Raw genomic sequence first — 14,939 nt, 5'->3', positions numbered from 1 at the left:
TGTTTCCAATACATTATTGTGTTTACAAGGTAGAAACCTGGTCTAAAATTTTTAATATAGCACCTTAAATGTAATATGTACATCAACAGATTTGGCACATTACTTGGCAAGAATTCAGACAGTTTTGTCTCTTTCTCATTCCTAATTAATAGATATAAACACTTATAAATGATTTATAAAGTGTTTACAGATGAATTAATAACTTATCTWTAAAGTATTTATAAGCCATCTATAAAGGGAGCCTTATTGTAAAGTGGTGCCGAATCTTTTTTTTCTAAATCATAAATATCTCACATTCCTAAAACAATCACAATGAACAGTGACGATGTATTATAAAACTGAAAGGAGAAAAGAGTGGCAACGGATGTGAAAGGTGGAAACGCTGCATATTAGTGATTCCATTAATCCTCCTCCTCCTCCTCCTCCTGCTCCCCCTCCTCCTCCTCTTCATATAAGAGCTGCACTCTGTACTTCGTGTTTAAGAAAAGGCTTTTAAGAGTAGCCCACAATTAGCAGACAAAATGCAAACCTACACACAGGCTGAGTGGGGGGGTTTATTTGTAATGAAAACAGGCAGCTGGTTTTTCAGTGCCTGAAGAAAACAAGGGTGAGTCATCGGCYGTAAGTAGTCAGAATCACTTTGCCTATCATGAGCCCTCGGTCCAGGAGCGCTGGTTCGCTGCTCAAAGTGCCTCATTTGGTTAAGAAAACTAAAAAAATAAAAAAAAGCAAATGAGCGAAAGCGCAGGAAGAATAACAGCCGTGACCATTTGCTGTCTCCAGCAAGAAACAGTGTAATGAAAAGAATAATTATCTGCTGCCTTTTTTTTGGTTTGTGTCATTTTGTTTGAGGCTCTAAATGAAACCAATTGGGGGCAGAATGTACTTGGCAGGCAGCTCAAAGTAATGGATTTGACCCTCTTGTGTTAAATGGAGCCATAATATGATTTTTGTTGATTAGAGAGGAATGGTGCCAAGAAAASACGCAATGTCACAGAATCTCTTTCCAAAAATAAATAAATGAATGAAAGGGGGCACATCACGTACCAAAGTCCACGAGTTTTATCCCTCCTTGTGTCGTCAGCAGGATGTTGTTGCCTTTGACGTCCCGGTGGATGGTCTTGTTGATGTGCAGGTGCTGCAGGCCCTGCGGAAAGACCAGGTTAATGGTATTTTTTGTCGAGCACCTGCCTGTATAATTACACCACTTTAATGGTTTTCATTGCCCCAGTTCATTTGGCACCACCGTCTCCCGCGTGCAGGCTGAGGCCACCGGGCTTACCATGAGAGCTTCGTGCAAAATATACGCAATAATGGCCTCGTCCATTCTGTCTCCTCTCTTCAGCATGCCTTTGGCCAGATCTGTCACCGAGCCGCCRTTGCAGAGCTGCGACAGACAAATCCACAAAGACAATAAAACAGTTGGTAAAGATTCAACATGAGCTAAAATAAATGTCTAATCCAGCATATTAAACAGGCAGAATTTTTATARAAAAAAGCCAGTAAAGGATGAAATCAGACGATTTCAGTCAGAAAAAGGAAGCTGAAAGTAATTCTGTCAGTCTTTAGAGGTTTATCTTTCACAGTGAGCTAAGAGGGGAAGAATGTGTATTTTTCTTTGCCAGGTTTAAACTAAGCCTTTATGACTAACACACAAGTTGTCCTCAAACACAGAGCATGAAATCAGAGGTTCTTAGTCAATTTTAGAATTTATAAATGATTTTTCAAACCATCTGAACCAGATTCTTACTGCAACAAAAYGCACCAAACAGGCAGCGCCTTTTCCTTTTCAGAACGACAGTTTGTTTTTCTGTGTTTGTAGGTGATTTCTCGTCATCTGCTGCATCCCACAATATGGACACTGCTGTCAATATATGTCTTTGAGAAAATTACAGAAAATTACCCTGTAGGTTGCCTTGGCAACAATAATAACCCCTAATTTGGGCCTGTCTTCAGGAGATGCTAGAGGTGCTAGACAAATACGAAACCTTGAAAATGTGAGTAGAAACTGTTGGTTTGATGTTTAAATGCTGTCTGTAAACACAAAGCTTCAAAAAATGCTGTGGTGTTCTGTTTGTTCTATTTGTAAAGAAAATATTTTAGTTTCAAGATATATGTTTAATCCTGACATAAAAAACTTTAGTGGCGTATATTTTGTTTCAGTTGGGACACTTTAAATTACATCATCCATCCATCCATCCATCCATCCATCCATCCATCCATCCATCCATCCATCCATCCATCCATCCATTTGCAATTAGCCCTCCCTCTCCAAGGTTTTGACAATCCTGCAGAGAAAACTAGTCCCATCAGCACATTCTGGGTCTGCACCAAGACCATCCTCAGGTAAACCATACCTTCAAAATCTACTTTGGAAAACCTGTACAAGGCATCCAGATCAGATCATAAATCAACTGTCGATTTCACATAAAAAAAAGCAGAAACTTTGAGTTGACTGAGTCCTCCTATCTGTGGCACATCAGGCTAATGGCTCAATTTCCTGTGTGCTACCTCAGGAAAAGGACCAGGTGAAGCTGTTGATTTACTAATCCATCTTTGTTCATCTCCTATCTATGGTCGAAAGCGACTCGTGGTGGCCAAAATAAATGAATGAAAAAACAAGAAATCAAAATACGATTGATTGGTCACTCCTTTTTTAAAATGTGCATCTTKTTGTTCCATTCCAGATGTGCTGAGTCTCATCTCTGTAAAGTTACGCTGCCCTGATTAGACCATTTTTATTTGAACTTGTGTATTCTTTTAAAATGCCCTGCTTCTACCTGCTGTACATTTTTGATAACTGTACAAAACCTAAATACTCTCTACAAACTTTTAGATGACTTTGTTCTGCAGTGATGACTGCTCAGCAGATTCTGAAACTGCTTCTTATCATAAATGGGCCTTGGATAACATCTATATGCTGAGTAGAAAATGTGTCATTTGCCTGTATTCAAGCACATACAGTAAGTACACTCACCAGCCACTTTATTTGGTGCACCTGTCCAACTGCTCATTAACACAAATGTCATATCAGCCAATCACATGGCAGCAACTCAACACATTTAGGCATGCAGACATGGCCAAGAAGATCTGCTGCAGTTCAAACCGAGCATCAGTATGGGAAAGAAAGGTGATTTGAGTGCCTTTGAACGTGTCATGGTTGTTGGTGCCAGACGGGCTGGTCTGAGTATTTCAGAAACTGCTGATCTACTGGGATTTTAACCCACAACCAACTCTAGGGTTTACAGAGAATTGTCAGAAAAAGAGAAAATATCCAGTGAGCGGCAGTTCTGTGGGCGCAAATGCCTTGTTGATGCCAGAGGTCAGAGGAGAATGACCAGATTGGTTGGAGCTGATAGAACAGCAACAGTAACTCAAATAACCACTCCTTACAACCGAGGTTTGCAGAAGAGCATCTCTGAACACACAACACATCGAACCTTGAGGTGGATGGGCTTCAGCAGTAGAAGACCACACCTAATGCCAGTCCTGTCAGCTAAGAACAGGACACTGAGGCTACAGTTCACACAGGYTCACCAAAACTGGACAATAGAAGGTTGGAAAAATGTTGCCTGGTCCGATGAGTCTGGATTTCTGCAACAACATTCGGATGGTAGGGTCAGAATTTGGTGTCAACAACATGAAAGCATGGATCCATTCTGCCTTATATCAACGGTTCAGGCTGGTGGTGGTGGTGCGATGATGTGTGGGATATTTTCCTGGCACACTTTGGGCCCAGTAGTACCAATTGAGCATCGTGTCAATGCCACAGCCTATCTGAGTATTGTTGTTGACCATGTCCATCCCTTTATGACCACAGTGTACCCATCTTCTGATGGCTACTTCCAGCATGATAATGCTCCATGTCATAAAGCTGGAATCATCTCAGACTGGTTTCTTGAACATGACAATGAGTTCACTGTACTCAAATGGCCTCCACAGTCACCAGTTCTCAATCCAATAGAGCACCTTTGGGATGTGGTGGAACGGGAGATTCACATGGATGTGCAGCTGACAAATCTGCAGCAACTGCATGATGCCATCATGTCAATATGGACCAAAATCTCTGAGGAATGCTTCCAGTATCTGGTTGAGTCTGTGTCATGAAGGATTAAGGCAGTTCTGAAGGCAAAAGTGGGTCCAACCTGGTACTAGCAAGGTGTACCTAATAAAGTGGCCATTGAGTGTAGATTTATTTATCAAGTTTAAAAAAAAACCTCTGCTGCCATGTTATTTGGGAATTTTGGGCAAGTTCATATTTTAGTACAAAAATAATTCTAACTAGTTTTTAGTAAAACACATCAAATCTTAACTGTGCTGCAGTTCTACGAGTTTCCACAAGTTYCTCTATAAGGTTGACAAAACTCACATTTCAAACTGTTATCCTGTTGAGCAAAGCAGAAAAAGTTTAACACATTGGAGGAGGGATATAAGAGTCAGAGGCTTCTCAAATTTTGTTTCTTGTACGGTCTCCCAAGGTAAATTGTTACAGCACAGACCCAGGAAGTCAACACTTCATCACAGGCAAATCAGAAAGCTTAGATTTCTTCTGCAGATTTGAAAGCCGGGGCCATCTGCTCACTTCAAGTGCCTGAACATCAGAAYTTTAGCAGTCCAGCTAACTACAGCCCAGTTGTTCTGCATGTGGCCCCTGAAGGAGGCACCATAAAGGTATTATGTGTTGAGGACTGTAAGGTGCCCTTGAAAGGTTGAACTTTGGCTGCTGAAACTTGCCATAGGAACACTATTTTCCCCCTCTGTAAAAGGAAAGGCTAATTAGTCTATAATTATACAGGTTGTGTGGTTGCACAGGATATAAATTAGTTCCCTGCAGCAAAAGACTTTTTTCATGAATAACCCCCATATAGCTCAGTGTCAATTCAACTCCAACACATTTYTATGCACATTCAAACTGAATAGGAATTGCACACAAAGACAAATCATGAGCCTTACAATTCAATATTTATCCATCTAATGRTTAGGAAAGAGCATGTTTATCCTCAACATGAGGCATTTTTAAAGAAATGATGCAGCTGTTTTCYATATTTGGCTTATTAAACAGCTTCCTCATAAAAAAGTGATGCRATGTAGGTTTCTAGCATCGTCACAAACATACAATAGAGTCGCAAGAAAATATTTTTTGAAGAGAAARTTATTTTGTCACACAAGTACTACCCGCAGTGCTTCAAGAACATCTACAATAGGAAGCCATAACCTCTACCTGTAAAACCCACAGTTGATGCATTTAAATTGTAAACTCGTGACTAATTAGCAAAAGGTCAGTGTTGAAAATCTCAAAAACAAAAAGTTTTAGCATTTTTGCAAGAAATATCCTTAAATTAGGACTTAATCATGCCTCTGTGAAAAATACTATTAAAAAGTTYAAAATTAAACAAATAGTTTCGGGGCTTGAATTTAAGTCATTCATTCCTTTAAATATGGAAGTAACTTGTTCTTAACATMCAGACACTTYAAGAGCATGCTCTTAACTCTTCATTRTTTTTATTTATTTATTTTACAGGGCCACATTTAGACAAGAGAGACCAAAACATGCAAACATCACATGGATTGTCCTGAGCTGGGAGTCAAACCTACAACCTTCTTGCTGCAAAGCAACAGTACTGACAAGCAGTGYGACTGTGTGGCCCAAGTTTGAACCCACATTTGGAGCTTTAATGATCCATAAAACAATAACTTAGATAGTGCTTTATGTAATTATCAAAATCATTAGCAGCATTCATTGTTTTAAGTAGCATTTATTTTTGTCCTCTTCTCCCTTTGATTATTTAACTTTAAATTCAGATACTTCTTCTCCAAACCTGTCAGCCCAGGAAAACACAATAAGTAGGGCTGTCAAATGATTAAAATTTTTAATCTATTAATACCAAGGTAGCTGTGAATTAATCACGATTAATCTTAAACTTAATCTAAAACTTTATTGCATATTGGTAAAATTAATTACCTGAGTTAATTATTAATGTTTTTATTTTGAAAAAAAAAATTGGTGCTTAAGAAATACATACAATAATAAATCATGAAAATATCATCTCAACTGCACAAAAACAACAAAAACCAGGACCTAAAAATGCCCCAAACATATTTGAGTCAGTTAAATTTTGTGCAGAATAATGGGTAAATCGAGAATTCAAGRATTTTCCTTCCAAATGTGTACTTACTTAAAACTTATTATTAATAAGTTTTAAAATACTAGAAAAACACACTTGTTTGTACTGGGTTGTCATTATATAAAGAAAATGAATATGATTTTCACAGTTTAAAATTCACTATGTATTAGTCTTTAAAATAGTTTTGTCTCTTTACAAAATCCTTAGTTTACCTTTTTGTTCCATTTGGTCTCTTTGTCACTCCCATCATCGTTATCTTCAGAATCATCCACAGTGAATTAAACCGTGACCTCTGGGCTAAAACAATCCAGACGACCTGCTCAGTCAAACTTCAACCCAGCTGACAGTTAAGAAGGTTTTTGGCCTTGAATGAGTGCTGGCAGAAGTTTTTAATGCTGGGCTTAATGTCTATTTTCTATTCGTCTATCAATCCAGCTGTCTATCAGCGGGCCAGAGGGGCTTTGCAGGATGGATGGTATGTATCTCAGCTGCCACATGGGGAGCTTAATCACTTCTACTTTCCTCCGTCAGACATGCAGACAAACTGCAGTCAAGCGTGGAATACCGCAGAGGTTTAGCACAGCCCGACGTCAGTCCACATCACCTGTCATCATTAAATTACACAGGACAGACACTCAAACCCATATTAACTACAGTTCTGGAGTCCTGAATTTAGTGCAGCTAAACATCAGTGATCTCACTTCAGCCACAAAGAAGAGCTGGATGTATACATATATACATACAACACTGGTAACCTGATGAATGCAGATGCAGTTTAGCCAAACATCTAGGGCAGGGATGGGAAACTGGAGGCCTGCGGGTCAGATATGGCCTGTGGGTGACTTCAAGCAAGCTAACCTATAATCATATTTAAATATATCAGTTAAGTTATCCATCCCTGATCTACAGTACTGTATATGGCTACATCCACAGTACACAGATTATTATTTTAAAGAACATAATGGTTTGTTTTTCTTAGGAAGAAAAACAAACCATTTTTAAAAATGAAAATATTTTTTGAAAACCTCTGTTTGGTGCATCCATGTGGATTTTAAACACAAAGCTTGGTAGCTCATCTCATTTTATTATGATCCTGTCAATAAACTTTAAAAGACAAAAGATTAAGAGCTATGAATAAACTGTAACTTATTTAAAAAATTAAGTTTTAAGAGAAATTTTAGTCAGTTGTTAAGTTGTTAGAATACATTTTTAATACATAAACACAAAAGTATCAGTTTTAAAACATTAATGTGCTCAAAATTAGCTACATTGGTTACTTTTATTTCTGCAGCAGCAAAACTCCTCTTATCTTTTCATCTCTTGACACAGAGGTTACAGTTCCTGTTTTTATGATAACATCGTTGGGAGGAATTACCATGTTTCATTACTGGTGTTTGAAAACACTTGAAAACTCACATGTCTGATGTTCAACAGTATCACAAGCAGAACAAAGTGCACCAGAGAGGTTTAAGCCTCTTAAGAGGACAAAGTCTAAAATGCAGTCGTGTTTTGGATTTCACAAAAGTGTGGCGAAAAAAAGGGGGTAAGCACAAATCTAACATGACCACCAGCCTCCCACTGCTTTACAGACAAAGTAAAGTTTGTTAAAGTTGGGATTATCATGCAAAATAAACTTTTTTAAGCTTAATATCACGTTATAATGTCATTCCCTCATCATAAACATACCCAGAATGTTGCTTTGACTCATTCATTCCTGTTTGAGAAATCCTTGAATCTCCTGTGGTAGCTGTATGGAGCTGCTTAAACACTTGCTGGTACAAAGCACCGCCTACTTATACAAAGCTCCTCCCTGGGGCTCAGTCTGCAGCCAAGCTCCCGCCCCACAGAGCAGCCCTCCCCCGAAGCATTGTTATGAAGACGTGCTAAAGAAGGAGCACCCTATTCTTAAAGGGATGGTATTAGGTCTTTTCCAGGCTCATAGATGAATTTTATACCACAATCAATTAACTACTTCAGTTTTTTTATGAAAATGCCGTATAAATAAATTTTTTTGACTTTGCATTATAGTCTGTCTAAATGCCTTGAAATTGACCTCTGCAGCTTTAASTTATAGCCTAATGGAATGAGCTGCTTGTCTAACTTGCTATCAACTTGACAAATTTGACCATCCTTATTATCTCAGCTTGTAAAAGTTTTAAAAGTGGTTTTAATACTGGGTGTGTTGTGCCTCCGAGYAGCAGCCTGTAATTAGCTCATCACRTATTTGTGAATTTACAGCAAATGTCAAACTCCTTCGAAAAGATTTCCAACAAGAAAAAAAAAACGTATGCACAAATCATCTTATGATAAGTGTTTATCTTTTCATCCCTGTCTTTTCAAAAGCCAAAATTGTATTTTATGCTAATTTTGTTTAGTCAAGATGTTTGTCTGTTGTTTTTATGAAATGCTGGTAAGAGAGTGAATCTGTGAACAAGTGAAAAATAACACCGAAAATATTACTATGACTACTAATAGTACAAACAGAATAATAATCATTGCCTGGTTTAATTACCTTATGATGCATTCKTGACACAGTAAGTTAAATATAAACTCTTACAGTAACAACACTAAGCAGTTGTGTCTCTCCTAGTTACGAAGGTTTATCAACACTAAATAAAAAAAAGATTTAAGATGTTCTTTAAATCCAATGTTTTTCTCCTYGTCAGTTGTAACAGATCAGTTAGTTTCAAAGACGAAGATGAAACCCCTGAATATTAAGTGGAGCAGTGTCCCTTTTAAATGAGGTCAGGTGCTTGTTTAGTCATGCAAATGAAAGCAGTCCATCAAAGACGAGCAAAAGTAGATTAAACAGTTGCAAAGATGAAACACACAAATGTTTTAGTCATCTTTTGATGCATGTTTCCAGTATGTGCAGATTGGTATTAATTATTTATTTAGTCATTTATTTAATGCCACATTAGCGAATGAATGGAGTAACACAGTATGTCCATGTTGGACACGTTGGACCATGTCCAGAGATAAACACTTCCACTGTTACTGTGGTCTTATCGTTTACACCGGCTGAGGGATCTTCTCTCTGCCACCGTTTATTAAAAGTCCAAGCAAGGATTAAAATTTTATAGCTCATTGATAATTGACACCTGCAGGAGCTGGAGAGACAAAAAAAGGTTACATTTTTACAGCTGCAACTTCATGTTAAGAGATGTGCAAAAGAGGAGAAAATGTAAATTTCATAATTTTTAAGGGTGATTATCTGAACTAAAGGCTTACGTTTATGTACCCTCCCAATCAAAACTCACATCAAATAATGTTTTGTTCCTGTAATGTAATATTGATAACTTTTTTTCTGTTCCTTTCATGTGATCAAGGGAGCACTAAGAGTAGCAGCATCTTCGAGTTTCTGATTTGTTTTGTCCTTGTGGATGTTGTTTTGAAAACTGCAACAAAGGAAGCTTAATGTTTCATGCAAAAAAAGCAGAGATTTAATATTTACTAACAGAAATCCTTCCCACCAGCTGTTTATCAGCCTAAACATGCTATAAAAGAGGCTCCGATTTAGCTGACTTCTGTAGAAACTGAAGTCTAAACCTTGTTATGACTGATGATACGGCTGGTGGCTCCATTACAAATCACCAAACTATCACTTTAACCCTTCAATTTGTTATGTCTTCCCAAATAATAACAACATGTATTTACCAATTGTCTCAAGCTCAAATGTCCTGTTTTAAAGTCAGATGACTAATTAAGAACACTGGTGGCTAGTAACTTGAACGTTTAGCCGGAAACTGTAGATCAGTTCCTTCTGTAAAGAAAAACGATGCTAAAGGTCTTGACTGAGTTAAGGTAGGCAAAGATTCCTGACAAAGCACTGGTGTCAGTATAAAAACTTAAATGAGTTTTTTATTTTTTCTGTGTAACTTTTTACAACACTGTAAATAATCTGATGATGACAATGATGCACCCAAACTCTGGTTATCTAAAAAATGATGATGCATTTGAAGTTATAGGAAGAAAATAAAAAACTTATCTGGATTATTCTCTAATTGAATTTGGSGGGGGGGGGGGGGAGATCCTTAATCAGACATGTTGTTATACGTTGTAAACGCTAGACAAACAATATGAACTCTTCATAAAACTAACTCAAAGTAAAAATCAGTCCTATGCATTTATGTTTCAATTTACAGAGCCTATACACCAAGTATTCAGCTTGATATGTCAGAGTGATGCAGTTGAGAATAGAAAATATGTTTTTTTAAAGAACAGCTTTGAAACACTGCTTCTTTGACCTTCATTTAGAGTTTCCTTTGATGAAACGTGGGTCTCACAGATGAAATGCACACCCGAATCAGTTTCCTTTTTCCAATTAGAGAACAATAAGTTGCTCYATCATTGATGTCTTGGAAGTATTTTTAACGTCTCTCAGCAAGTCCTCGTGCATGAAAGATTGCTCATTTCTGCCCACATCTGCAATCATAAAGGAACGCGCTGCAGAGGCGAAGCCAAAAGCTCCTGGGCCTCAATAAAAGGACGAACAAAGAAAGGGATGCAATTTGTTTGAGTTCGGCTCGTAATGAGCGGTCTGCTGTCAGCGCAAAGGCTCCTCTCCGCTCCGCCAAAGGATGGAAAATTACAGTTTCAAAAGGAGGGACCGTAGCCATGGTGAATGACCACCTCTCTCCATGTTTCCTCGTCTTCTACATCCCATACACCCCGCGTACACTTCCTTCAGATGACTCTCACACATACACACACACTGCAGCAACATAGTGAACTGCCAGGCAGACATTCAGCCTCAGGATTAGCCACCAGATTTARACTGCTGGTTGCAGTTTTTTGCAGAGTACACAGCTCATTCCACATTTGCATCTTTAACCAAAGGAAATGATCCCTTTCAGCAAATATCAACCGCAATAACGAAACGTTAAAACCGCACTGCAAAATAACAAACCTCCGTTTGCTAGACTTTTTTCTTTCCTGCAGTGTATTTATTTAGCATCTCGACATCAAAGTGGGGTAACTGCAAGGAACCTCTGCGAAGGTCAAGAGGAAGGATGGTGATGAAASGAAAGAAACACAAGCTGGAGAGGTGAAAACTATCTTCTGGCTTTGCATAACATTACTGCTGTTCATGCAGAGCCTTCGGAGCTTGGATTACACAAATATAGACACCGTGCTCTTGCTGCAGAAAGATGAACAGTGCGAGTTGCTTTCAAGATGTCTATAAGACACAGATAATATGTTAATGCTAAAAGCCAAAACACTAATTAAAAAGCCATTTAACGTGTAATAAAATGTAATGGGATAAGGTTAAACCTAGTGACTGCATCCCAAATTTTAAAAATCATTTCTATATAACTGTGAGTTTTAGATAAATTCAATGGCTCTCTGTGACTTGAAGGCAAATCAGATTTATTTCTCAAAGAAGATCTTCAAGGCAGGCTGTTCACATCTGCGTCTGCAAGTGATCAAATATGATTCCTGACTCTYACATAATGGACGACATTTAAACAGCTCTCTTGTCTCATTGACCTGAAACTATCCTTTCAGTGCAAATGTTATTACACAAACACATTCATGAGTGCACTGAGAAGAGGAAACTTCAGCAAAGTTCAGCATTTTACTTCATAAATGAAAAAAAAAGTTGTGGTTTAAACCACGAGATTCAGAGCCTTGATGTTCCGTTTGCACGCAGACGACACTCGACTGTACGTGCCCAAAATCCTGCAGATTAAAAGATCAAATAARACCAAGACCTTTTGGATGAAAGCTATTTCTGTTTTTCTGGATCAGTTCTCCTGCAATTTATCAAATATCTCCATGTTTGTCTTATTTTCTATCAAAGCACAAACAAACATTACATGGTTGGACCGTCAGAACAGAGCAAAAGCAGCAGTTTGACATTGTGCTGAACCTCACAACCGTTTTTTTAAATTTTTCTTTTATTCTTTGTATTTTTCAACAGAGTTTGACCCCTATTACACRTTTGTCTGGGGTTTGACATTTCAAAACAGCTACAGCAGGCAATGACGGATGAAAGCTGGAGAAACAGGGCACCGGAGGCCAGACCTTTTTCTTTTTACGAGTGCAGAAAGCAGCAGCAGCACCAAAGGACTTCTTGAAGTTTAATGAAATTACAGTTCAGTGGAATTTACTCATACATCAGCAGGTGCATGAAAATCAAGTGTGTTATGTACCGCAAGCCTAACTATCAGAAATCAACAGCAGCTGGGACATTTCAACCTGAGCTTCCGTCTTTTAATTGTATCAAGTAATCTGCTGAACCAGCTTTGGTGAATAGAGATCCATGCTCTGCCGCTTGCAGCAAGGTGCCAACGCTTTCTAAGCCCCACCCCCCACGGCGCCAACTGGCGTTCAAYCAAATCCCCCAGGTAGCCAGTAAATAAACACCTGGGATGCCCGTGATRGCTAAAACTCTTACATAATCCCTGGTCAGACGGGGGCAACGCTGCAAATCCCTATACCAGGACTTGCTGTAAGACGTAAACTTAAGGTTACTTTCCACAAAAACCCACATCTAAAGATCTGAACCATGCCCCATCTTCCTCATGCACCTATACCGTCTTTGTTTGTGTGATGCAACTGCAGCTCACTCAAGTTTGTACCTCCAGTACGAGCCACAGCTGGTCCCCGCATTTCACATCTTTCTTGTAGTACATCCCATAAAACTTGACAACGTTCGGGTGGTCAGAAAGAGCTTTGAGGATGTTGTATTCTGCTTCAATCTCCTCATCAATATCCTGCAGAATAGAATGGCCACAATAGTTAAGAWTGCAAAAGAACAGACTTGTTTTTGTCACATACAGAGTTTTCACTGATATGGTTTCAAGTTTCAATCAAAAACAAAAACAAGTTTTCAGCCTTTCAACAGAGCACACAAACATGTGAACAAATACAGTATATGTATTATAGCCTGAAAACTTGTTTGGTCCTGAGTGTGACATCTACTTAACTGTTGCCTTTTTGTTTAAAATCCAGAAAGCATTTTCAGTCATTTTTGTAAAAGCAGGAATTTTACACTTAAATATTTTTGATGCATGCAAAACATTTGTACCAAACTGGACCAAAAAGTGTTCAAAAACAAAACAAAATGACAAATTAATTGGGGGTGAGGGTGGATAACTGTTTTAATGTCACAACCATTTGGTTATTGTTATTGTTCTTTCAGTTTTTGTAAAAGTAAATATCTAAAAACACTTGAACAGGTCAAAACAATTCAACTTTTTTCAAGAGTCTCCCAGTGACATGCTTACATCATTTTAATCTGAAATCAAAAATCCCCAGTGGGTACTTTTAAATGTAATGAGTCTTTGTATGAAATTGTCATTTTAGTGATTAAATTGATGWCCTTTAAAAACTATTAGTCTGTGTAAAATTGTTTCTTATAAAGAAAAATTAAAAACTGTAATGAGACGAAGTCTTTGTTTATTTCCTAAAAARGCAGCTCATTAGAGCACCGACAATGGAAATGTTTTTGTGTAAACAAATAAAAATGATGTTAATTTTAATTAGAAAGCATGGATAAATTATTCAGAACTACTGAGAGCATGCCATGTTTTGTTTTGTGTACCTCTGATTCAGAATGTGCTTTGGCTCAATGCTAAAACTCAGCATGAACAAAAAAAAAAGGTCACAATATTAGGAACTATGTTAGTATCATCAAAATARATTTGCTGAGATGATTTGTTGACTGATGCAAATAAAAAATAAAAGTTAGAAGGTTTAATATTTTCAGGAAAAAATAACAAAAAAGAAAAAAAGTTTATTTGATCAAGTGCTGAATTTTCCCCCATCACTTAGTTTCAGAGCAGTTTTTACTCCCAAACTGATGATCTTCAAGTAACTTCACTAAGATAACTGATAAGTGAGTTGTTGATATTTTTGTGCAAAATGAAGAAGAAAAAAATTTGGCATGATCTACAAACCTGTTACATAATTTGAAAATATAAATTAAAAAACATTTATATAAAACAAAGAGCAAATTATTGACATGTAGTATTTGCTTTAATAGTGAACAAACAGTGAACATAATATAATTAAATGTTAAAACATAACTAGAATAAGTTCAAACTTGTGATTCTGCTCACCTTTTACAACTGAATCCATTATTTTTGCTTTTTTTCTCTACAGAGACACTAAAACCAAATAGATGCAAACATACAGTTCTGCTTCATTCATTTTTGGATGTAATCATAAAAAGTGGTTCCTCCTTATCTTTCTCCTGGTTTTCTTCATGTTTCTTTATGTTTTTTTTTATTTTTTAGTCTTCTTTTTCAGCTCAGTCCTGGATCATCCTTTGTGAAACAAAACGAGACCATTCCGTTCCGTTTTCAGCCACAACATTCAAATGATCTCAAAATTATTTTCATACACTTGAAGCCACTAACTGATTTYCATGTAAATAAAAATAATGATGGAGAGTGTGAGCAGCCTGTGACAAAAAAGCTGTTAATTTTTTTGCCTTTTTCTCTTTTTCTTTGCTAAATTATCAGCTTCAATTATAAAGTAAGTCTTTGTACAGCAATTTATTTGAGCAATTTGATTCATATGATTTATTAATGAAACTTTGAAACATTACTGAATTGACGTAATAATTTAAAGCACTTTGTTGAAAGTCTGATGTTTCAGTGTTGCACAGACAAGGTACACACAGCCTGGTGAGTGTTCGATTCTGGTTGCACTTGTTTTCTTAGGTCAAAGAAAACGTGTTAAAGAACCAAAAACAGGCGGTGATACATAGAACTATTCAGTTTTAGTATATACACACACACACAGTGTATATACAGTATATATATATACGCATATACAGTCACATATTTTCCTTACAGTCTTAAT

The 14,939-nt window shown here is 37.3% G+C and overlaps 1 protein-coding gene across 1 annotated transcript in view; it reads right to left on the bottom strand.

The window, feature by feature from the left end:
• The window catches only part of myo3a (myosin IIIA), a 54,313-nt gene that overhangs the window by 35,816 nt on the left and 3,558 nt on the right, over positions 1 to 14,939 (bottom strand). The window contains exons 3-5 of the mRNA XM_014005398.1: positions 12,710 to 12,844; positions 1,283 to 1,387; positions 1,048 to 1,147 (exon numbers count right to left, since the gene is read on the bottom strand). Of these exons, the coding sequence (XP_013860852.1) occupies positions 1,048 to 1,147; positions 1,283 to 1,387; positions 12,710 to 12,844 (340 nt within the window). The remainder of the gene's footprint in view (positions 1 to 1,047; positions 1,148 to 1,282; positions 1,388 to 12,709; positions 12,845 to 14,939) is intronic.

This window comes from Austrofundulus limnaeus, unplaced genomic scaffold, assembly GCF_001266775.1.
Source record: "Austrofundulus limnaeus strain Quisiro unplaced genomic scaffold, Austrofundulus_limnaeus-1.0 Scaffold30, whole genome shotgun sequence".
Taxonomy (NCBI): domain Eukaryota; kingdom Metazoa; phylum Chordata; class Actinopteri; order Cyprinodontiformes; family Rivulidae; genus Austrofundulus; species Austrofundulus limnaeus.
The sequence above is the reverse complement of the archived record's forward strand: the minus strand, read 5'-3'. Positions and strand labels throughout refer to the sequence as shown.